Source organism: Cheilinus undulatus, linkage group 19, assembly GCF_018320785.1.
Source record: "Cheilinus undulatus linkage group 19, ASM1832078v1, whole genome shotgun sequence".
Lineage (NCBI taxonomy): Eukaryota > Metazoa > Chordata > Actinopteri > Labriformes > Labridae > Cheilinus > Cheilinus undulatus.
The window spans coordinates 38,670,217-38,693,910 of NC_054883.1; the positions used below are offsets into that span (position 1 = coordinate 38,670,217).

General features: G+C 39.0%; 1 protein-coding gene across 1 annotated transcript; it reads right to left on the minus strand.

Annotated features, from left to right (window-relative positions):
- Positions 1-1,337: 1,337 nt before the first annotated feature.
- Positions 1,338-23,472, minus strand: mbtps2 (membrane-bound transcription factor peptidase, site 2). The gene is made up of 11 exons (XM_041813582.1): positions 23,195-23,472; positions 20,893-21,041; positions 19,338-19,476; positions 18,454-18,557; positions 15,752-15,879; positions 8,415-8,533; positions 7,290-7,470; positions 6,643-6,749; positions 4,292-4,493; positions 3,783-3,858; positions 1,338-2,390 (listed from the first exon to the last, which is right to left on the minus strand). The coding sequence occupies exons 1-11, from the start codon at positions 23,267-23,269 to the stop codon at positions 2,168-2,170; spliced, it is 1,503 nt and encodes a 500-aa protein (XP_041669516.1). The 5' UTR covers positions 23,270-23,472; the 3' UTR covers positions 1,338-2,167.
- Between the last annotated feature and the right edge of the window lie 222 nt (positions 23,473-23,694).

Consider the following 23,694-nt stretch of genomic DNA (forward strand, 5'->3'; position numbering starts at 1 on the left):
TGGCCCCTGGGCCTTGAGTTTGACACCCCTGGTGTAAAGTGACAAGCTTTTGTGTCGGTGCAAGGAGGACAATGTGCTGGGAAAAAACTAACTAGAAAGGTGGAAAAAATCACAACTACTGCATGTTTCATACAAAGAAATTTAACATCACTCAACTATCAAGAATTCATCTTTTCCATTATTTGTTAGAAGTAAAAGATATTAAACCAGGTGTGTCAAAAGTTCTGTCATAATTTGGCCATATGCAAAAAATGTTTTGGCCCACTCTTCTTTGCAGAATTGTTTTAATTCAGCCATACTGGAGGGTTTTCCAGCATGAACATGTTCAAGGTCACACCACAGCGTTCCAACTGGATTTTAGTCCAGACTTTGCTTAGACCTCTCTGAAACCTTCATTTTGATTATTTCTTAAGCCATTCAGCGGTGGACTTTCTGGTAGGGATGGGGATTATTAATTTTTATTGACATTGATACCCTTATAGATACTCTTTATTGATCCTAGTCTTTATTGATACTTTTCTACAGTTTGGTGGAAAGACAAAATGAGGACAAATATTTACACTCAAAATGGACTATTCTGAGTAGTGCTTGAGTGAAAAAGACTCACATCGATTTTATATCCCTCAAATACAAGCACATTCTTCATATTCACAACTATATTTATTGAGGTTTCTCGTCAAAAACTAAATTTTCCCATTTTTACGTGACATTTGAACATAAAACATAGAGAGTATTGTTGTTGAATTTACTGAGGTTATCTGAACGCATCATATTCTCCCTCCTCCAGCTCGTTAAGTTCGCTAATTAACTTCAATTCTGCCGATTTCAATGCGGATTTCTACACTGGATAAATACTTTTAATCTCTGCTGCAAAAAATGTTTTAAACTGGCATTTTGACACAAATTTCAGGTTACAGAAGTATTGCACCTTCCACGATTTGAAAATTGTAGCAGGCCATATTGCAATTTAATCCAATTTTTTGATTAATTACGCAGCCCTAATGTGTTGTGTGTTGACAAGTACATTTACAAAAAAGCTCATGATGCAGCCAGATGCATATGTGAACGCAGGGTAAAAAAAGGAAATTCATCCCGAGCCTTAGATTAACTGGCATAGTTATTTCTTTCAGCCCCACATGTGCGAACATTGTTCATCTGACACCATGTTTATAGTTCCCTGAAAGGGTTAAAACTCAAGCAAGCTGATCCTCTGCACACTCATTAATCAACAAATAAATTTAACAACAACATAACATAATAATCAACAGAGCTGATGACAGTACTACTAAATAAACAGAAGAGATGGTTTATAAACCGCTTTAGCAGGACCTCTTGAATAAAAATTTGTCTTTTATTCCACAATTACAGGTCACAAACAGTGAGAGGCGAAGATAATAAAATCTGTGACTTCAATTCTGAGAAAAGATTTGTTCAAAACTTTAATCTCATTACAATCCCCGTAGAAGAAAGACACTTGACTGGATATAGTTGAAGGGTAGACATCTTTAAATGTTGAAATGGGTAGGAGTCCTTTAATTTTATTATATAAAGTGTGTATTTGGTAATGAGGAGGCATTTCTTTAAGACTTGAATAATAGGTAGCAACGTGTTTTTAACAGTGATACGGAGTTGAGGATTAAGGTATTTTCAGGCATTCACTGATAAATTGAAGGCTTAATTGATTTTTTTTTCTTGGAGTCCGAAGCCAAGACAGACACAAGACCGTGTCGCTCCCATCTGGATATATGGCATTTTGGCATCCAACCCATCTTCACCCAGGAAGTTTTTCTTTCAAGCACAAACACAGCACAGAGAATAATTTTTGGAACGATTGTGTAGTTTTTGTAAACAGTCATGTGTGACAGTGCTTTACAGTGAGTGCATTATTTAGTTTATATATGTGCTTTGAGCATATGGCGGCAACACGGTGGAAGAAGGTTGTTTGTTTTCCCTGGTGGTCCGGTAAAGCCTTAGAGGCAGTGTGGTATTCTGCCTAACAGTCTCCATAAACTCAGAGGGATACTGCTGGATAATGCAGTCTGTTCCCTGGGTGTTCACAGTCTGATGGTCCACGCGTGTCAGACACTTCCTGAGAGAGCCGCTCTCAGTCCTGGTGGAGTTTTTTATTCATTTAGTTTTGTCCTACCAGCCCGGCTGTCCGCTGAGGTTACCGCGCCGTGACCATCCACAGGCCCAGAGCCACATTGGCTGCCAGTAGGGCGCTGCCCGCCAGCAGCAGGAAGAAACCAATCAGCTCGCGCTTTTGACGGTCTGTTACTACAGTAACCAGCGTGGCCTCCAGCAGGGCGTTCATCATCCACTGACCATCCAGAGCGAAACACGGCACGGAGTTTACAACAGCTAGAGCCCCGGAGAGGGACACCACATATCTGAGGAGCCCAAGGGTTAAGAGAAATACTTAATCACACAAAAACAGAACAGGGCCACATTCAGGCGGACACAACAGTCAAACTACACTAGATTTAAATAGGAAAACTATAAAAAGATGGACAACATGACAGCTCCTAAAACGTGAGGCCAAAGCATTTGAAGCACCATCTTTAACTGGCTGAAATAAACTCTACATAAAAACTTCCTGGCATGTAGCAGTTTGCTCCCACGGATAGCACACACCCTCGCCCCTGTGTTTTTGGAGTGATGTGGTGAGCGCAGCCTTGGGCAGCTGTAGAAGGTCACAAGATCACAGGGGAACGTACAAGTTCATGCAGGACTAGTCTGTGAACCAGTGTTAGTTTTGGCAGATATTTTTAATTTTAGTCTTAGTTTTAGTCTTTAAACCCTATAGAACCCAGTGTAGCACGCTACGATTTGCATAGTTTTTGATTGACGGTGGATTTGAAACCGGGGTTCCAAAGGAAACTGTGCAACTTTTTTACATTTAAAAAAGTGTGAAAAAAAACAAAAACGATTTTCTTTTTTTTTTTGGTTCATTGCACTTTTACAAATAGTAGCACCAATAACTTTCCAGGCGCAGAGCCAGTGGTAGCCAAGGCTAAATGGGGCCCCCTAAAATCTGATTGGCTCCCCAAATTACTGAAAATGACTGTCTACTGGCCCTGTCAGCCATTAACTAGCCATTTAGGCATACTCAACCACTAAACACGTATGAACTTATATTAGATTAGTCTTACTAACTTTAAGATCCTCATTGCGAGGAATGAGAACATGAAAAAAGTTAAGACACCCCTGGTCTAATGTGAAAGAGCCCAAAGAAAAATCAAGATAGACCAATCAGCATTTCCACAACAAAACTTTGCTTAATGATTGCAGATACAAAAATAGCTGCAAACTTTCGCAGCAGCAGAACTTCAACCAAGAATTTCCACGTCTTTATGCAGTGGAGGGTTGCATTCAGCTGATCATGCCCTGACACGGTCAGCTGAATGCAACCCTTCAGACAGTCATCAGACTTGTAAAGTGGCTCTTTTGCTGTGGGGCAAAATGATTGGATGCTAAAAGAGGAGCCTGTTATTCTGAAAATACAGGCATTAGAATATGTCTGCAGGCAAACTAGAAGTAAAGCTACAGTATGTGGCCATTTTTGAGGAAGAGACTGAGTAAAATGTTCTTCATTTAGACAGAGGAGACTACTTTGTCAACCAAGGTCATAAATAATGCTTCTATCCTTTAACTAACAACATCATTTGTTTAGATTTTGGTAAGTGGCTTTGACAGAGGAGCAGTGTTCACATTTCAGAAGCCAGTGTCTCATACATCCATCATCTGACTCTGTCTGCAGTGCTCCGATTGTGAAAGGATACTTGCAGAAGGTCTCCAGGAAGACGGGCAGATCCAGGTTTAGGAAACCAAAGCGGGGGACGAAGTTGGTCAGACTCACTGAGAAAAGACAAAACAAGGAGGTGTTACAGCCTTATTGCAAGTTTTATACAAACACTGTGTGGTTGTGGAGGTTTAAACAAGCAGCACTTTTGTAACTCTCTTAAAAAAGCGGCAGGCTACAGAACAAGCCTCTTCCTGCACTGTAAGGCTGAGACATTTAAAACTGGAGAGTCAGTTCAGAATAAACAGTAATTATAGGAATATTATAGATGAAGATTTGGCCTCCTTTGAGCGTGGGAAAAGTGTCTTGCTGCTACTTTTACACTTGTAAGAAATGTAATCATCATTTCTTACTTTGTAGACAAAAACAGACACATTTACCTGCTATTTTTATCGTTTTTTGAGTCCATTTTATCTCTGCTTACTTTTAGCAAACCTTCCCTAACATGGAAAAGGGGAGCAGAAAGGCAAGATAATGCCTTGTACTAACCAGCATATTGCAGGTGTGGCGAATACCCCACAAACAGCATCTGTGTATGTGGCGGGTGGGTGACACGGATGAAGCGAGTCTGGTTTTCCAAAGAGGGAGTGACACAAATGCTCACAGCGGCGTGGGAGTGATGGGCACAGTCCTCGTTCGTTCGGCACACTTGGGTTCCTGTTACCATCTTACGGACCGGCATGCAGGCGTACTGATCAGAGGGTTAAAGAGGAAAAACACATAAGATTATGTACTGAGGAAGGAGCATAAAAAGTCTATAGTATCTGACTTTCTCCAAATTATGACTTCTTAACAGCACTGTTTTTTTTAAATATCACACAGTTGCAGCTGTCAACTGCAATGTTCTTAAAAGCACTTCCTGAATATTTGGTCTGAATTGGGCTTAAGATTTACTTAAGATCTACAGGAACAGAACAAATGTGAATCTGGGCTGCTCACCTCAATGACAACAATCTTGGAACCACTAGGATAACCGCACCTGCATTTACAGCGCTTTTTTTGATTGTTTATCATTTTTTCTAGATTTTTATTTTTCCTTTAAAAAACAACCAAGCCTTGAAAAAGACTACCACTCTAAATTTAATTTGGTTAGAAATAATGAGAATTTTCAGGAGCCTCATCTGCCTTAAAACGCCCAAAACGTACCGACAAGAGCACTATGACTGGAAGAGCATTTGTAAATAAACCAAAGGAGATTCAAAAGTCGGGCACCAGTGTTAATTTCGTCGACTAAAACTATGACTAAAAATCTTCATCGACAGCCTTTTTTTTCCATGACAAAAACTAGACTAAGACTAACAAAAATAGATCTGTGCTGACTAAAACTAGACTAAAATGTAATTTAGTTTTCGTCAGACATTCAAAATCCATTAATTTTCTTCGTTGTGGGTAAATCTGTCAAAAAAAAAAAAAAATGCTGCTGTAGCTATTCTGCCTCTCAGCTGTAGAAAGCAGTGACTCCAGGTTTGACAGGGTTCATAGAACACACTACCATGACTTGGTACCAGATTTGGGCAAGAAAATAAATGCTTGGACTAAAAGTAAAGACTAAAATGTGAGGACTTTTTATGGACTAAAACTGGACTAAAACTAAAAGGATAGAAATGACTAAAATGTGACTAAACTAAAATGCATTTCATTTAAAACCTACTATTGTGCAAGTCTGCCAGGACATATTCTTACATTTTTACATGCTGCAGTGCAATTTTTATTTTCTTTACATCAAAATAACCCTTGTATCCCAAGTTTTAATAATATGTATTGACTTATGTCTTAACTACTACAATAAATTGCTTAAAAGTGCAATAAACCTAAAAAAAATAAAACAGTAAAATAGGTTTTTTTTCTTTTCACATATCTTTCAAAATACAGAAACTGCACTGCTGTAACCCTCAAATTTGTAACTTTGCACTTAAACAAGACTAAACTGTTTTGAGTTTTTGTCGACTAAAACTAGACTAAAACTAAAAGGATAGAAATGACTAAAATGTGAATAAAACTAAAATGCATTTCATTTAAAGACTAAACCTAAGACTAAAACTAAAAATAGCTGCTAATGTTAAAACTGTCAGGCACTTGAATTCTCATCTCCTATAATGAAGAATAAAATTCTTCAATTGGGTTTTGTGTGTAAACATTTGTTTTGTTTCGTATGCAGTGAGCAACCTTGCAAAGCAGATGGATTCAACCGTTTCTGTGTTTCTCACTAGTGAATCTATCTTACAAAGCTCCTGTCTGAACGGTTTGGGCCCAGTTAGAAAGTGACAAGACCAGTCAGTGACAAGGGGCAGTACTTTCGGGCGTGGCGGAGTCGAGATGTAAGCAAGCAGCAACATGAGACCGGTGCAATTCTGGCAGAAAACATTAGTGTGGAGCGCCAGACAACAAAAGAAGAACAAAGAACAGCAATGAGTTGTTTTCTTTTCAAAAATGACAAAAGTCATGTACTGACATGTTTACAGTCACCATGATTTGCGTAATGCAGTTCTTTATGGAGTTTACTCCTTGGTAGCGGCTACTTCATGTGTTTTGTTACTCTGATTGACGTGTTAAGATATGACAGAACGTTCATCCAATCACCCTCCGACTTTATTTTCAAAGGCTCTACCCTTTCCCAAACGCTGTCTATGAGAGGTTTTCCAGATGGATGTGTAAAAACAAATCCTGGTTATGCAGTGAGCAAACTTGGAAACAAAATGTGAATAATAAGAAGTGAATTAAATAAGTGAAGAAACAGAAATATGCTAGACTGTCTGAGACTGAGAGAAACCTACTAACATGATGACACACTCAAAAAAAGTCCCAGCCAGTGTTACTGTGCATGTTTGTGTATATGTAACCTCTCTGTCCCTGCTGCTCCTGCCCTGTGGCTTCATGTAAGAGAAACAGAGGTCTGTCAGGCTGTTGTTGCTGCAGCAGTCCATCGTCCCGTCCAAACGCTTGAAGGCTGGAAGGGAGAGAGAAAAAAAAAAGAAGAGATAAAAGAGAGAAAACAGAGATTAATGGATGACGGAGGGAGAGAGGTGGCTGATTAGATTAGTGAAAAAAAAAACATGTCAAATCAAGAATTAAGACTTCTGCTCCTTTGTGCATTAGCATCTTTGCATTAGCTGATTAGAAAGGAGAAAGACTCAAACATTCATGACCTAACTGAGATTATTCTGCTCAGTCCTGATTAGTCATCAGGAGCTTAAACTGCGTTTTTAACAAACTTTAGTTACTTTCTTTAAATATGAATATGCAGTTACAGTATGAAACTGACCCTACAAATTTAAAACTATTAAAATAACAGTGGTTGAAATGAAGAGCCGAGACCACATAACGGGTATCGTTTCAAGTCTTACTGTGATGCCTTTAATTAATGTAAAGAAAAAAAAATTAGTAACTCACCAACTAAACTACAAAAATGCACAGGTTCGGTTTTATTTCACTATAATGAAATGAACTGATGTCTGATCAGAACCTTTGGTCCCTTCTGCTCTCTCACCTCGTCCATGGGCCCAGCTGGGCTGCAGGCTGGTGACGGGGACGCAGTATCCAGTCTGTGGGGTGTGAGAGAGGCGGGACAGGCAGCTGCTCCAGTCCTCCACCCCTCTAACCGGACAATCCTCCAGCCCCGTCACGATGTCCCCGACCGACAGACCCCGAGGACCGTCGGCCGCAGAACCCTGAGAGGGATCCAAACAATTGATGACAAACAGTGATTTTTTTATGGATTTGTGGTTTGAAACTGTCGATTTTTCCTTTACTAACACCAAACACAAAGTCTCATCAGCAAACTGCATAGAGGATTTAAAATATAATTTCATGCCTTGTCAACTTTGTCCTGATAAATTACTGATTACTGTGACTTTGACAACATGATTAGGTGGTAAAGGAGACTTCTTAAAAGACAGACAGGCTGTAATACCCATCGTGGATCCTCATGTTGTGCTGCCCTCTAAGGGCATTTAATGTCATTATAACAGTTTTGTATATAGCTAAGTGTGTCTTTTTGTTTGACGTTTTTGGCTTTTCACGGCTACCGTAGTATAGAAGCAGGAGGACGCCGCTAAGTGGCAGACTGGAGCCAGCTAATGTCAGCTTGAGCTAGCAGTTTTAAGTTCGCTTTTAAAGAGTGTTTGAAACATATGCCTGTAAGAATGGTTATTTTGGACTGCTTATGAGGCTGTGTGGTTAAAATGGGATTTAAGTTTCTGTTTTTATGGTTAGAAAATAATCGCAATGCTAATTTTTGTTAGCCCGTAAATGGGATTTTCCATTATGTGTTAGCATTAAGCTAACAGACCTTTTTTTTAAGTTTGTGTGAGAAGATTGCAGATGGTATGCTAGTTTTACAGAGCATCATGTTAAGACGTGTAATACAGTTTGGTTACAGTGAAAATGTTTTTTTAAATCTGTATAGTGACAAACTATATTCTGTTATTTTACAGTTCTACAAAATAAAGTTCCTTTGTGTATAAGGTCTTAATAGACGGCCAAACCAAGAAGAAACTTATCTATCTGCTAAACTAAAGGGAGGGCAGAATACATGTGGTTACCGAAAAGATTAACTAGAGAATTAAGTCTGTCTTTTTTACTTGTTAAATGTGTGACTAGCAGTAATACTGACCTGGACAACCTCGGTGACGAGCGCCCCGGCTCCGGTGTAGTACACTGGAAAAAGAAACACTGGCAGCAGGAAGAGGAAGGCCAACGCCACAACACAGAGAACAAAGTTGTGCCACACTCCTAGAGATAGAAAAGAAGAACACATTCATGTCTACTTGCTTTGAAATCCTCAGTTTTAGGTTAGAAAGTGGCTGGATGGCTGAGTTACCAGTGCAGGCATCAACTCAACACCTGTCCCACATGTGCATAGCATCGGACAAATATGTCTGCTAAATGGCAGCTTGAAACTGCAGAGGTTGCTACAAACAGAGGTCAAATTTAAAAGACTTTTAAAACTAAAAGAGACAAACATTAATTCCAGTTGTGCACCGTGAAGCTTCGGAGGTTCCTGGATTTCATGTGGAACTCTACAGCTTTGATTTAAAAGCTTTGTTAATATCTAGTCTGACTTGGCTTAAGTCAGACTAAACGATTGTTGACATTCAGTGTCTGCTTCTGCTCTGTGATCTTATTGGTCAACGTCACTGGCGTCACCAAATAAACTGTAGAGGGCAGGACCAAAATCAAACATGCTTGACTTTATCATGAGGTTGTGAGGCGTCTCATACGTGTTCTTGATTGCCGTTCACTATGACACACTATATGCGATGAAATGACAGATTTTCCCAAATCAATGGGAAACTAACAATCTAACCAGTGTGATATCAGTATCTGGAAATACGGACGTTTGAGTCAATATTTAATAAATCAGCCATACAGTCTGTCGGCCTTCAATATCAGCAGAATTTATAAATGCACCATGAGGAACAGTTGGTTGCCTACGGCAGTGGTTCCCAAAGACCGGAGTTAACTTTGGCAGCTATTTTTAATTTTAGTCTTAGTTTGAGTCTGTAATGTATTTAAGTTTTAGTCACATTTTAGTCATTTCTATCCTTTTACTTTTTGTCAGTTTTAGTCATCACAGATCTATTTTTGTTAGTTTTACTCTTGTTTTTGCCATGTAAAAAAAGGCTGTCGACGAATAGTTTTAGTCAACGAAATTAACACTGGTCGGGACCCCCCAGGGGGTTGTGAGATAGAAAAGGGGGTCCTGGGATGCTTTCCAAAAACAAAGAGAAATTTAATATGATTTAAAATCATGAATTTTAAATATTATTGTAAAGAATACTGTTAAAAAGTGCAATTTGAAATAAAAATGTAGTTATCAAGTGATATTTGTGCATAAATGTAAGTATAAGTTATAAAAACTACCTAAAGTGCAAGTTTTATACATGATGCTTTGTGCAAAATCCTGCAATTTATCCCTCTCAAGGGAAGATGGGGGTCCCTGATCTCTGATACTGTTATTTTGGGGGTCACAGACTGGGAACCCCGGGCCTATGGTGCCACATACTCAAACGGGGGGCCACAGAAAGCCCTTAACTTTCTGAATGAAGCCCCAAATGTAAAACAACTTCCATAGTTTCTTACACTCATTTTTTTTTTTTGCCAAGTTTCCGCTGTTTTTGGCCATTTTCCCCACATTTTTGTCCATTTTCGTCTTTCTTACACTCATTTTTTTTGCCAAGTTTCTGCTATTTTTGGCCATTTTTTCCAAATTGTTGTCAATTTTAGTCACTTTTACACTCATTTTTTGCCATGTTTTTGTTGTTTTTTGGCCATTTTTTCCCACCTGTAACTACCTTTTTGGTAACTTCTCACTCATTTTTTGCCACTTTCTGCCCTATTCTGCCACTTTTTCTATCCGTTTTTCCACTTTTTGCTATTTCATGCCTACTTTTCCCCTTTCGCCCCTTGTTGCCACTTTTTTGCCACTGTTTGACCATTATTTGCCACCTTGTACTTATTTTCATAGCCACTTTAATCAGTTTTTGCCACTTTTCACCACTTCTATTGTGGCTCTTGCAAAGGCATTTTTCAACATTTTGGCTCTTTGGTGGAGCAGGGTTGAGTAACACTGCCTTAAACAATCAATTAATCGATAGCAAAGATACAAAGCTGAAGTTTTTGAGTGAGGTCAGCCAAACCCCCTGGCTTCATACTAGAGTCTTGCAACTCTATCTAAACTTCTATGATGACTGCATTGACTGTTGTCCACATATTCAGACTGTAGGATGTAGGGGGAAACTGTAACCACTGCTCACTAAAAATAAGTCTCTATACCATCTTAATTATCCAAGATGAAACAGTAAAACCACATGGGGAAAGTTTTTCATTGCCTCTCAAGGTCAAACCACAAAGTTTAAAGAAGTCTATTTTCTCAGAAATATAAAAACAAACAAAAGACAAGTGGTGACAGGAGGCAAAAGGCTTAATAAAGCTTCTAGTAAGGGGAAACTTAGGTTACGGTAGTTCGACAGTAGGACATTTTCTCTTTGGAGAAAAAAGAGAAATTGCATATTGTTGCAGACAAATAAAAGTGGAAATACTCCCACAGAGCTGTAAACCATGGGCCTAAGGGTGCATACATTCTCCATATTGACTTTCTACAGTAAACAAACTATTAAAGTTGCATCACCTCTCAACAGGATTAAATAATAAACATGTTATGTGAAAGAACCTCCTGTGAACAGAGCTGTCTCTGCTGTGGACAGACTGAGAGAGATGGATAAATAAACTCAGCATGCCGTTATGTCACCACCCTCCTGATGGGAACAGCATCACACTCTCTCCCTCTCTCTCTCTGTCTGGATTGTTGCATGATTTGATTGGACGTCACGGTTCGGTGCCTGCAGCCACCCAACCCAGTTATTTACTTGTCATATTAAGCTGTGGAAAGGCCTTGAGGAATATGCTGTCGAGTCAGAGATGGTTATAGAGTAGCTCTGTGTCGCCCTCTAAAGGCTGAACGCGGCACTGAGTGAGTCACAGTTTGTCATCTGTGTCATGCTCTTCTTATTCACTCCAAAAGCAAACTGACACAAGTGTCTGCAGGGAGTCTCTAGTCCCAGAACACCAAATCATCCTGACATCCATCCCCCTGTTTGTTTGGTAGTACCACTGTTTTTTCCTGTTAGACATGCTGACATGGAGCATCAGCCATGGACCGTTCAAAGAATACTGCTCCTAAATACTCTGTTCCCCTCTGCTAAGACTAAAAACCTTGAATTTATGCTCCGTATCTCAAACTTTCAATATAGTAACAAAATTATGGAAGTATAACCAATACAATAGACATGAGATCAATCCTGATCATTTAAACCATATTATTTCACCCTAAATTAGCATTTGAATGTTACATAAGCAACTTAGTCATTAGCGTTTCACGTCTACATTAAATTTTAGCTTTTTTCAACATATAAAACTGATCATAAACCCGATAGAAAGTTTAAGACACATCATATTTGCAGAAAATGCCAGACTTCAACAAAAGTAGACATTAGCATTAGCATATTAGCCCAAGTTTATCAACTATTTTGAAAGACTAAAACTGAAAATTAATTTGTCGACGTATTTCAAAAGCCCTTATGCCTCCTTATATCAGCATAGACAAGCTTAGGTGAAGCTACTTTGCTGCATAAATAAGCCAGTTAGCTTAACACAAGTGAATAAGCAATGATAACATTTGTTAGAATTGAGCCATGATCATACTTCTGAAGCCTTATTGTTAACATGTTAGGTAAACAATACAGAATCTGAGGTATTGTAACGTTAGCAGCAAAGCTAACAAGCAAGGACCAGCACAGCCCCTGCAGCAACTACTATGTTGGAAAATGTCAGCAGTGGGTTTGCTAAGCTCAAAGATTTAGATTATTAATGCTTCTTAGGTTTTATGTTTTTATATCCCTTACAGTCTTATCTTTTTACCCTCACAGATCCTTTTAGTAGATTATTCTTCATTGTTTATTTAGTTACTTTATTAGTGTGTCAGCCTAATTTATTTGTTCTTTAGATCCTGTCTTATATTTTAGCATACACATGTTGTTGCTGTCTGTGTCACTGTGTTTTATCTATGTTTTTACGTACAAGCTGCTCCGAACCAATTGCCCCTTGAGGGATTAATAAAGGTGCTGAATTAAACTGAATTGGCTGCTATTCTTTAAGATTATTTTGGGGCATTTATGCCTTTATTTGATATGACAGCTGGAGAGAGACAGGATGTGGGGAGAGAATAAGGGGTGTACATGCACCAAACATGCCGAGGCCAGGAATCGTGACCATACCAGTCCACTGAGGACCATAGTCCCCTGCATGTGGGCGGCTGCTCTACCAACTGACTAAAGTACGTTTAAAAAATAGGTTTTGGACATTTTCAATTTATTCAGAAATGTAAAAATTAATAATTGCAAACATTTTGATCATTTTTTTAGAACACTACAAAAACATTCTACTTTGAATGTCTCAGTTCACTTTAAAATACATGAAGATGGCTCAGCTGACAAGTCAAAAGTAATCTGCACCTTTTGTTAAAAAACATTTCATTTTTAAAGCTGCAGTAAGTGATTTATTTTTAGTGTAGGGTTAGGAAAACAACACAACCTGTCAGGGTCTTGTTATTGAAGCCATCTAACAGAATCGCACACTTCTGCAACGCCTCCTCACACTGCACTCTCACTCAACCAGCAAGGGACGATGCTCCAGCCAATAAGGTGGCTAGTACTCACAGCCAATCATGGCTCAGGATGGAGGTAGCGATCCTATTGACCGCTGTTTTTCAGTGGAAAAGCGGAGCAAAATCACTCCACGGGAGCACATTCGCGAGGAGGTACGTGAGAAGAGGGGTGGAGCTACAGAGCCCAATCACGGAGAAGAACAGAGAGGGAGGGGGAGTGGAGTTGACTCTACACAGTTCTCATTGAATGTTACATACTCGAGCTTTAATGTTCCCCTTTAGCTAATTTGGCTCATTTGTTTCTGTGGTTAAGCAAATTTGGTTCCTTCTGATCTACTAAAAGTCCCTTATTTTTTATCAAAATAAAGGATATTGGGGCGTAGGTGGCAGAATGGATAGGGCGCGCGCCCCATGCATGCGGGCGGCCTGGGCTCATATCCAGCCTGAGGCCCTTCACCGCATGCCTCTCCCCGCTCTCTTCCCTGTTTACGACTCTATCCACTATCCTGTCCTCTATCAAATAAAGGCACAAAATGCCCAAAAATAAACCTTTAAAAAAATAAAAGGATATTCATCCTAACAGGAAGAAGAATATATTTACCTTAAGACAGTACAAATTACAAAATATAAGCATAACAAAGAACAGTTTCTTAAGAATTGTTTTTTAGCTTTGTTGTTGACCTTAACTGGATTACTAACGCAGGAAAAGCAACTAAATGTGAACGCTTGAAAAGTAAAAGTGCTGTGACATTACCTGGGATCATCAAACTTCAGTGAGTCATTTTGTACATGCACTCCTACATATTTTATCCTAGCCTTTAACACTTTATTTACCAGAATAAGCATTATGTAGCTGTCTCCTTCCTCTATGTCTTGGATCTTCTGCACTATGTCTGGGATCATCAACTGGTGGCCCGGGGGCCAAATCAGGCCCCCCAAAGATTCCTGCCTGGCCCCAAGAAGATCATTAGATTCAGAAAGCCAGGAAAAGAAGATGTTGTGGTTTTAAGAGTATCTTTTGGCTTTACATGTCTGCAGCTGTTAAATCCACCCCAAAGGCAATTAATATTTAAATAGTTTTAGAATGACTTAACATCTGATCTGTTTTACAGAAATTCACTTGTCAGCCATTATTAGTCAATATTTAAAAGTTTAAAACTGGCAAAAATGGCCAGATGAAGTGGTGAAAAGGGGTTAGAGAGTGGCAAAAATGGGCGATAAGATCCAAATGGGTTGTGGAGTGGCACAAAGGTACAAAAACTAGAAGGAAAAGTGGTGAGAAGGGGTTAAAATGTGGCAAACCATCAGTATAAAAGGACAAAGGGGGCAAAAAGTAAATCAAAAATGGGTGAAAAGTGGCAAAAATGGTGACAAAAGCAATGAAAAGTGTCAAAAATAGACAAAAAGGAGCGAAAATGAAAAAAGAGGGGTTAAGACGGGCAAGAAAAGTTAAAGAATGACAAAAAGTTGGGTTATAGAGGCAAAAACTATCAAAAATGGGTTAGAAGTGGCAAAATGGTGCAAAAATAGCCAATGGCAAAGTAGTAAAAAGGCAGGCAAGTGGGTTAAAGAGTGATAAAATTGCAAAAAGTGCCAAAAATTGGTTAAAAGTGGCAATGGCAAAGTAGTTAACCTGTAGAAAAGTGGGTTAAAGAGTGATTAAATAGCAAAAATGGGTTAAACATGGCACAAAATGTTGCAGAAATGGCAGAATGAAAAAGTGAAGTAGTGAAAAGTGTTAATCATGAGTTCATATTGAGGCTAAATCATAATTGTTGAGGGCCCATTCTCTGGGATTCTCAGGAGCCCAGCCAATTCTGTGGGCATGCCTGTCTCCTTGTGGTCTACAACATTATATATTGGGTTATATCTCACTGGTAATACCTAAAAATGCGTTTTGAAAGAAAATACAAATACTGATAAAATACTATGTTAATCAGAACAAAATATAGATTTAAGTTTTCTTTATTTGGAAGTCTGGCCCCCAGAGACTCTGTCAAGAATAAATCTGGCCCTTGTGAAAATGTACTTGATGACCCCTGCTCTATCAGGATTAACTCTTGGCTTTAAAAAAAAAAACAACCAGTTAAGAGCTCTGCTTGAAATTAAATCTAATGCACATCTCCATTATACAAACCAAATTTGGAGCTATACCATAAAAACTTTGTACAAATCTGAGAAAATGACCAATGGTCTTAGCACAAACATCATTGAGAGGGTTATGAATTCAAGCAGCATGTATAAGAGTAACTGCCTGCATACCTTGTTCCAAAATAATAATCACAACTAATGACAACACTGTGCAATAATTACTGGATTCATGTAGTTTTGTTTTCCTGAGTAATTATTTCATGTAATCCTTTTTTAAAGGCCTAAACAGCTCTCTCGAGTGCTTCCTAATCTCCGCTTTTCCACATCCTTCTTGACCAAATTGCGCTGAAAATAATCAAACTCTAACCGGCTCCCACTGATGTCTCCTGCAGGCCACCGTATGAGACATTTATCGTCACATTCAAGCGTGAATAACTGCCAGCTTCAGCAATCAGTTCATTAAAATCTAATTTTCTTAATTGCACAGTGAAATGATTTGATGTGAAGCAGCTGTCGGCTGTTCACAAATTAAAGACCTCAGGGTGACCTTCAGCGGTGAAACAGAGAGGAGTATTTAACAAAACGCTCAAAATAACTGTGATTAATAGCTGTGATCACATTATCTGGAGGAATAATCTGGATTATCATCTCTGCTGTATGGAGTGGTTGAAATATTAGTAAATAAAAAGTCTTACCAGCACAGAAAATGCGGAGCTGTTGAGTGGGAGAGATGAGGTTCAGGTGAGTGGTGAAGAGATCCACAAACGCACCAGGATACAACACAAACACAAACATGCCGAAGCCGTTCACTCGCACCTGCTCCCTATGGAGGAACAAAATAGAAACTTTTCAATAGAAAAGGAGCACAAGACGAGATGAATCATTTGCTTGACCAGATTTCTTTATGGGATGGGATTCTTATGAGACTGCTACTGATATTAAAAAAAGTCTAAAGTGTTCAGAGCTAACATTTAAAACAACTAAACTCACTGACAAATTTCCAGCTGAATAACAATGTATACGGAGATTAAGTGATGATCAATTTCAGTCAAAAGGCCTTTACAAATAAAGGGCGAAGCAAGTAAACAGTATGAAAATGCACAGTAAAATTTTTTGCAGAGCTTTGCCAAAATCTTGGTGTGTTTTGCACTATCCTCTGCTACACTGAGACACATTAGAGCAGGAGATATAATGAAGTTTCTGCTCCTCTCTCATCTGGTCTGTGCATAAAGGCACAGCCAGGAGGTCAGTCCCCTTTTTTCACTGTCATCCACTGTGTTGCTCCCTATTTTTGGCCAAGTAGGCTGGGGAATGGACCTTCTTTTCATTCATTCTGTAAGTTAAACGATATGAAATTATATGGAGGGCACACTCAAGGGGGAGTTGGCTCACCTGTTTGTGTTACGTACTGGTCAGAGGAGTAATTTCAAGGCACTGATTGACCGGGAGCAATGATTAGCTGACTGTCTGAGGTCAGAGGAGACCGTGTTGATAAATATGTCAGTGAAGCAAAGTCCGGTTAGTCTGTGCACATGGACATGTCTGACAGCCTAGTGTATGTCTCAGTCTGGGCTACATGATATCAGATTAAAAATATAAACACTTTATCTCTGGCTACAGACAAATACAGTCATGGATGATAGGATTGGCACCCCTGGAATTTTTCCAGAAAATACACCATTTCTCCCAGAAATTGTTGCAATTACAAATGTTTTTGGTATACACATGTTTATTTCATTTATGTGCATTGGAACAACACAAAAAAACAGAAGAAAAAAGCCAAAGCTGACATAATTTTACACAAAACTCAAAAATGGGCGGGACAAAATTGTTGGCACCCTCAACTTAATATTTGGTTGCACACCCTTGGGAAAAAATAACTGAAACCTAATAATTGAAACCTACTTCCTATAACCATCAACAAGCTTCTCACACCTCTCAACTGGAGTTTTGGACCACTCTTCTTTTGCAAACTGCTCCAGGTCTCTCAGATTTGAAGGGTACCTTCTTGCAACAGCAGTTTTGAGATCTTACACAGGCTTACTCAGGTACATTTTTGCAAACTCCAGTCTGGCTTTTTTATGTATCTTTGTCAGCAGTGGGGTTCTCCTCGGACTCCTGCCATAGCGCTTCATTTCATTTAGATGACCACATATGCTCAAAGCTGACACTTTTGCACCCTGAGTCTGCAGGACAGCCTGAATTTGTGTGGAAGTTGACTGAGGATGTTTATCCACCATTCCAACTATCCTGTGCTGCATGTTTTGTCCATTTTTCTCTTCCGTCCACATCCAGGGAGATTAGCCACAGTTCAATGGGTTATAAACTTCTTGATTATATTACACACAGTGGACAAAGGAATTTGAAGATCTCTGGAGATGGTCTTGTAACCTTGAGATTGTTCATATTTTTCCACAATTTTGCTCCTTAAGTTCTCAGAAAATCCTCAGCTCTTCTTTCTCTTCTCCATGCTTGGTGTGACACACACAGGCACACAACACAAAGGTTGAGTCAACTTTTAGACATTCTAACTGGCTTCAGGTGTGATTTCTAGATCGCCAGTACCTGTTACTGCCACAGGTGAGTTCAAATGAGCATCACATGCTTGAAATAAAATGATTTACCCACAGTTTTAAAAGCATGCCGGTAATTTTGTGTAATTTTGAGTTTTGTGTAAAATTATGTCAATTTTGTTTTTGTTTTTTTTTTGCTTTTTTTGTGTTGTTTCAATGCACATAAATGAAATGAACATGTGTATACCAAAAACACTTGTAATTGCAACAATTTCTGGGAGAAATTGTGTATTTTCTGGAAAAATTCCAGGAGTGCCAATACTTTCGTACATGGCTATATTAGTATGAAAAGGGGACAAACATCAGTGGTGTTGGAGAGAACAACGTGTCTGACTTAAAACTCTTCTACCATAGGCTACAGCCCATGGAGCTTTATCTTTGACTTTAAACTCTGTACTTTTGTTAGAGTGTTGATATTGTGCAGCAGTGGAACAGTGGGTGTAATGGGGGCTGCTGCTGTGTCATGTTTGGCTGATTGTTCAAGGACAGCGTGGCTCAAAATGCCACAGCTGATGTCCCACTCTATCTAATAGATGAGTGGCAGGATGTACTTTAGAAGTAAACAAGAAATGTCCTGAAAATGAGTGATAAATCAATCTGAACTATGACTTTGGCCAAATTGTGCAGCCTTACTATCAGAGATTGTATGATTAAAACCATAAAACCATCCGCATTGAAAAGTATTTTAGTGCCTGAAATGCTTCTGCTTTTACATTAACTTAGATTGGTTCAATTTTCTCTCTTTACAGCCATCGGTGCGTTTCATTCTGACAGTTATCACATAAACAAACTGAGATATGGAACCCTGGGTGTTTGTTTTTTACCTCAGTGCTGCCACAGCGTGGCCCAGCTCATGTATGACTCCACTGAGCAGCAAGGCGATGAAGAAGTAGGCCAGCTGACTGGTGGGAAGATTGACACCCGGGACCTAAAGACACACCCAGCAGCAAAAGAAGAAGAGCAGCATGAATGTGACTGACACAGAAACACAACACAACCAGTCATTGTCGATAAGAAAAACACTTCTTGCCTTATCATTTCAATTTTATGGTCATTTTACCACCTTTATAAAATTAAATGAAAATAAGCCTTCATTTAAGGTAGCTGCTGCATTGGGCATTTGGCCCTGAAAACCTACATAATCCTTCATTTTCTCTCCTCTTTTGTTTCCTTTTCTTATTAACTGTTCCATGTTCCGCTGAAGCCGTGGTTTTCTGTGTGGTCTGCACTTTCCTCCCACACTGAGCTGTGTGCTGCATTTTCTGCAGCTCCCAGCTGAACACTGGCTTATAAATGGACTACTAATAGCTGCCCATGAATCACCTGCAGTGGTCCACTGGGGATAGAGCTCACATTACAGCTCGGCTATTTGACACCTCAATGAATAAAAAGTGAACAGGAGAAAAATGCTAAATAAGAGCCCTTCACATAATTGGGGGCATTTTCCACCCCCTCATTTGAATATGACAAGCTCTGCGTGAACTTTCAAGGACATTGGAAGTCTAAATTCCTCTTAATCTACAACCCTGTGCACTGAAAAGGACACACAATGAAATAAAAAACCTCATTCAAATGAATATTTGACTAAAAACTACACCTGTCCTGTCACGAGAGTCCTTCACAGTCTACACTTAGACTTCAACAACATTAAGTACTCCAGTGAATTATTAATAAAAGAATAGAACTCACTGGTTTATTGTGTACCTACCACCACCTGCAGGGCCTGCTGACCTCCTATTCGAGGGTTATTTGTGGTCATCTGAGCTAGCGTCTGCTGCAGAGTCTTTATCAGCAGCACCACTGACCCGGCCATGGCAATAATGCCAAACACCAGACCACCGTTAAACCTAGGAGAGAACAAATACAACAACACAGAAATTATTTGAAGCCATGCAATCTGCCAGATCTCTGTGTTCCTGAAATGCAATGAATGTGAATTTGAATGTTTTAATGCAAATTACAGAGCAACCCCTGCCCTAGACTCTCCTGACAAACCCAGTGAATGGGCCCTCCCCAGTTGTGATTTACTGATATCAGGGCAAATGTGTTGGATCATCAGCATTGATGCTAGCATCCTGGCTAACAGTTAGCTCATTTTGGAGCTGTAACAAGCTATTAGTACTTTAGCCGGCCATGTTTGGTTTTTTTGCCACATAAACCCATTTTTGATGAGGTTTTTTTTTTTGCCTGTTTCTGGGTATATAACCCATTTTTGCCATAGTTAAACAGTTTTTTTTATGACTTTTAAAACGCTTTCCTCTGCAGGACTTTAACCCTTTACCTACTGATCCGGTGCCAGCACTGTGTTTTATATGTCTGGAGTATTATTACTGTAACTCTGTCAAAGTTTGTCCGATCAGAATAATTCCAACAGTGTTGGAAAGCTGAGAATTGTGGGCATGCGCACATATATGGTTCATTATGGTACTCGCAACCATGTGACTTGGGCATTCATAGCAAAACACCAGAAGTATTGTGAGACCGCTACATGAATTCTCAACACTGTAACTTCTCGAAAGTTCACTCAATCTAAAAAATTCCAACACTGACAGAGAGCTGAGAATCTGTGCTTTCCTGCAATATGTGATGTGTGGTATATATATTACGGTAATGTCGCACAGCACCATGAAAACAGCAGCTTTGGCAGAAGACGAGTGAGAAAGGAGAGTGAAGGAAGAGAGTAAAAGGAGAGCGAGCGAGAGTGGTGTTTTGTTTTCAAAAAATAGCGTTAGATAGTGGCATTTGTGCGTGTCTGTCATGTGCAATAACAATATGTTACTGAGAATGTTGAGAATGCATTTTTACACCTTTATTTGCACTAATTTTCACCTGTGTATAGAGTTATCTTTTGCACTGTGTTTTGCACACCCAGAGTCCTAGACTCAAAAAAATGACTGGTGATTGTTCTAAACATGTATAGGTTCACATTTCAAATGTCAAATCAAAACTTAATGAGCAATAACAACATTTCTTCTCATAAAAGCCATGAAAAACAAATCAGTTTTTGTGTTTTTCTTCTTTTAAACTGCTGACAATTCCATATAATGTGCAATAATCATTAACCAGATGTTGAAAAGTCAAGTTCAAGTACTCCTGGGTAGAGGGACCAAAGCTCTCAGACTTAGGGCATTTCCTGACTATTTTACAGCCATAATAACAACATATGTCCAAATCGCCATTTTTAGACTCAGTAGGTAAAAGGTTAAAGTCCTGCAGAGATAGTTCAGGTTTGGTGTTTGTAGACGTTAAAAGGTTGTCCTCACCACAGGTAGAGGGCCTGGGGGTTGATACGGGCGCAGTATGCAAACAATCGGTTGAACATGGTGGTCTGCCATCTCACATGGAAAGGAGACAACATCAGGCCTCGGCTCGCCAACCATGACTCGTAGCTGATCCGATGCGTCACTGATGACTGTGTGAAAAAAGGAAAAAAATGTAATTGAGTCCAATAGTTTCTTGTGCTTTAACTAGAGCCTTACATCATGTTAAACACATAAAAAAATGTCCAATCTATGAGGACATGTAGAGATTGAAAGTCAAATCTAAAAGGAGATTTTGACAGTTGAGTTTCACAGTAAAAATGTGCCACTTCTTCTTCATGGCATTATACAACACAACATACTCCAATATGTATTAATAACTTCAAAACACAAGATATCAAGATTTCTAATGGATTGTTTCATGGCTGGATGTCTGCTCAAGAGGAAAAGGAGCACTGACAGACTGAATATGGTCTGATCATGTCAGTCTGCTCTCTTATTAAGTTTCAGTCTTACTGAATGAGCAGATATTACATACTTTGATATTTATGACTGATTCATGAAAGAAACTGGTAAACTCCAGAGACTGTAGAAAAATATTGATCACAGCCTGAGTGACATCAGCCACCCGGTTACGCAAGAGGGCTGTTGAGGCCAAGCATTGGTGGCTGCCATATTGAAAACTAGGGATGCACAATATAATCAGTATATCCGTATCGGCAGATGTGAGGTAAAAAAGTAAATGAATTGGTACTAGTAGATATAACCATTTCTGCTGATATTTGCAATATTTTGGCCATAAAAATCTGCTCACGCCAGCTGTAAATATCAGCCAAATAAACAAATTAAGTTAGAGGAGTTTTAGGCTGAAGTCAGCTGAAGTCTACGCTATTTCTTTATTCATAATTATTTATTCATTCATTTTTTTCTACATTGTCACATTTTTATTTTATCAGCACAAAACATATTAGTGACTATGTTGATAATGTTACAGGCTAGAAATTGAAAGTGTGATAGAGTATTAAAATGTATGGAGAGGGTCTTGAAAAAGGTATTAAGAAGTATGAAATTTCTTGTACGATATCTTTTTTATTGGTGATAAAGTGAAAATACATACACGGAACAGTAACAAAGAAACAGACAAAATCAATTGATTAAGAAAAATAAAAATCAGACATTAGTATGGTCTTGCTGTTAGATAGTCTGTGGTGTGGTAGGTGTCCTTGGCTCATACAGTTTATATTATTCTAGTCTTGTAGGTTAGGGGGAAAGGAGAGGACAATAAAGGAAGCTGATTGTCCTGAGGATAAAAAAAGAAAGGGGGGGGGGGGGACTAATCAGACTGACAAATAAATAACGATAACATTTTTAGTTTTAACCAAGTTTTTGAAAGATTTCTAAAATATTTATGTTTTCTCATTTTTATGACAGGTGGTCCAATAAATTTGTTACAATACACAATAACATACATACTTACATGTACTCATACATACATGTAAATACACAGTCACACAGCCTCCACACACGTGTCGAAATGCATTAAGTTTTCCTTCCTTTATTGAGATTTTCTATGTAATTTTGGGGCTCAGAATGGACCGAGGGTAGGTAATGTCACTTGAGTGAGAATATTCATAATTCCTCCCTACACTTTAAATGGTGTTTTAAGGACCAAAAGCTGTTTATTTGTTCATCCTCAAAGTTCAAAATGTGAGTTTTAAGGACTACAGTTTTAGGAATGAACTACATTTAAATATCCCATCAGTATCGGCTATAAATAATTTCTTAATATCTGCATATCTGAAAAAATCTAATGTCCTGCATCCCTACTGAAAACCTTGTCTAAAGCTTACTTAATATCAACAGAGTAAGAAGATGAAGAAGTGGAGCTGAGGTGAATCTCAAGCCTCCAGACAAACAGCTTCATGTGTGAGCCATTCCCCCTGTTATTAATAAGCCAGCATCCCTATCTAAACTAAAATAATGAGCTATAAAGAATTCACCCTCAGTACAGTGAAGATAAAGATATTATAGACTTCACAAGTGAGCTGCAGTAAAGTGGGTTGATGCATTTGACTTGTTATAGAAATAATTAAAGGATTAGTCGTCTGCTGGTTTCTATGGCAACCAGGACCATGATAATTATGGAAACAGTTCAGTCTGCAGGTGAGGACCAGAGAGAGATACAGCCCCAAATAAAAATAGCAGGAGTCGTGATGTTGTTGTAGTCGGTGGTATTACATTTTTGTTTGATTTAAATTTGTCCCTCGTTGCCAGCTGTACTAATCTAAACCTTAAACAGACTCACCTTCAGCAGTGTGTCAGCCAGGTAGACAGCACACCATCCTGCCATCACACAGACCAGCAGAGACACCGGGATCATGGTGAATCAGAGAGATCTCCACAGATATGAGGAATAAAACAAGGAGGTCCCCATCACTCAGTCTGCCTCATTTCAGCTGTTATCAGCCAGTGCCCATTTTAAACACGACATTTAAATATGAGCATTTTATATTAAAATAGAGAGGGTACCGGGACCTGTTTTCAAAGATGCTACGCTTTAAACGAAAAGAAGCGTCAGCAGTATGTGACACACTTCCGGGTTGCGCTTCTTCTTCTGTTTTCGAAAATTTAACCAAAAGAAGCACTTCCGCCATCCAGTGTCCAAATAGAGTACTTCATTGTATTAGAAAGATATTTTAGAACTTTACGTCCATCCATCAGTTTTCTACACCCATTATCCTGACTGTTACTCGTCTGTTTTGGAAATGTACACGTACTCATAAGCTATGGCAACAAATTTGTGGA

Coding starts and splice junctions, on each gene's coding strand:
- mbtps2 (XM_041813582.1), bottom strand. CDS start 23,269: ATGATCCCGGTGTCTCTGCTGGTCTGTGTGATGGCAGGATGGTGTGCT. Junction 19,477..20,892: donor CCCCAGGCCCTCTACCTGTG/GTGAGGACAACC, acceptor GTTCTCTCCTAG/GTTTAACGGTGGTCTGGTGT. Junction 4,494..6,642: donor GGAGCAGCAGGGACAGAGAG/GTTACATATACA, acceptor CCCTCTGATCAG/TACGCCTGCATGCCGGTCCG.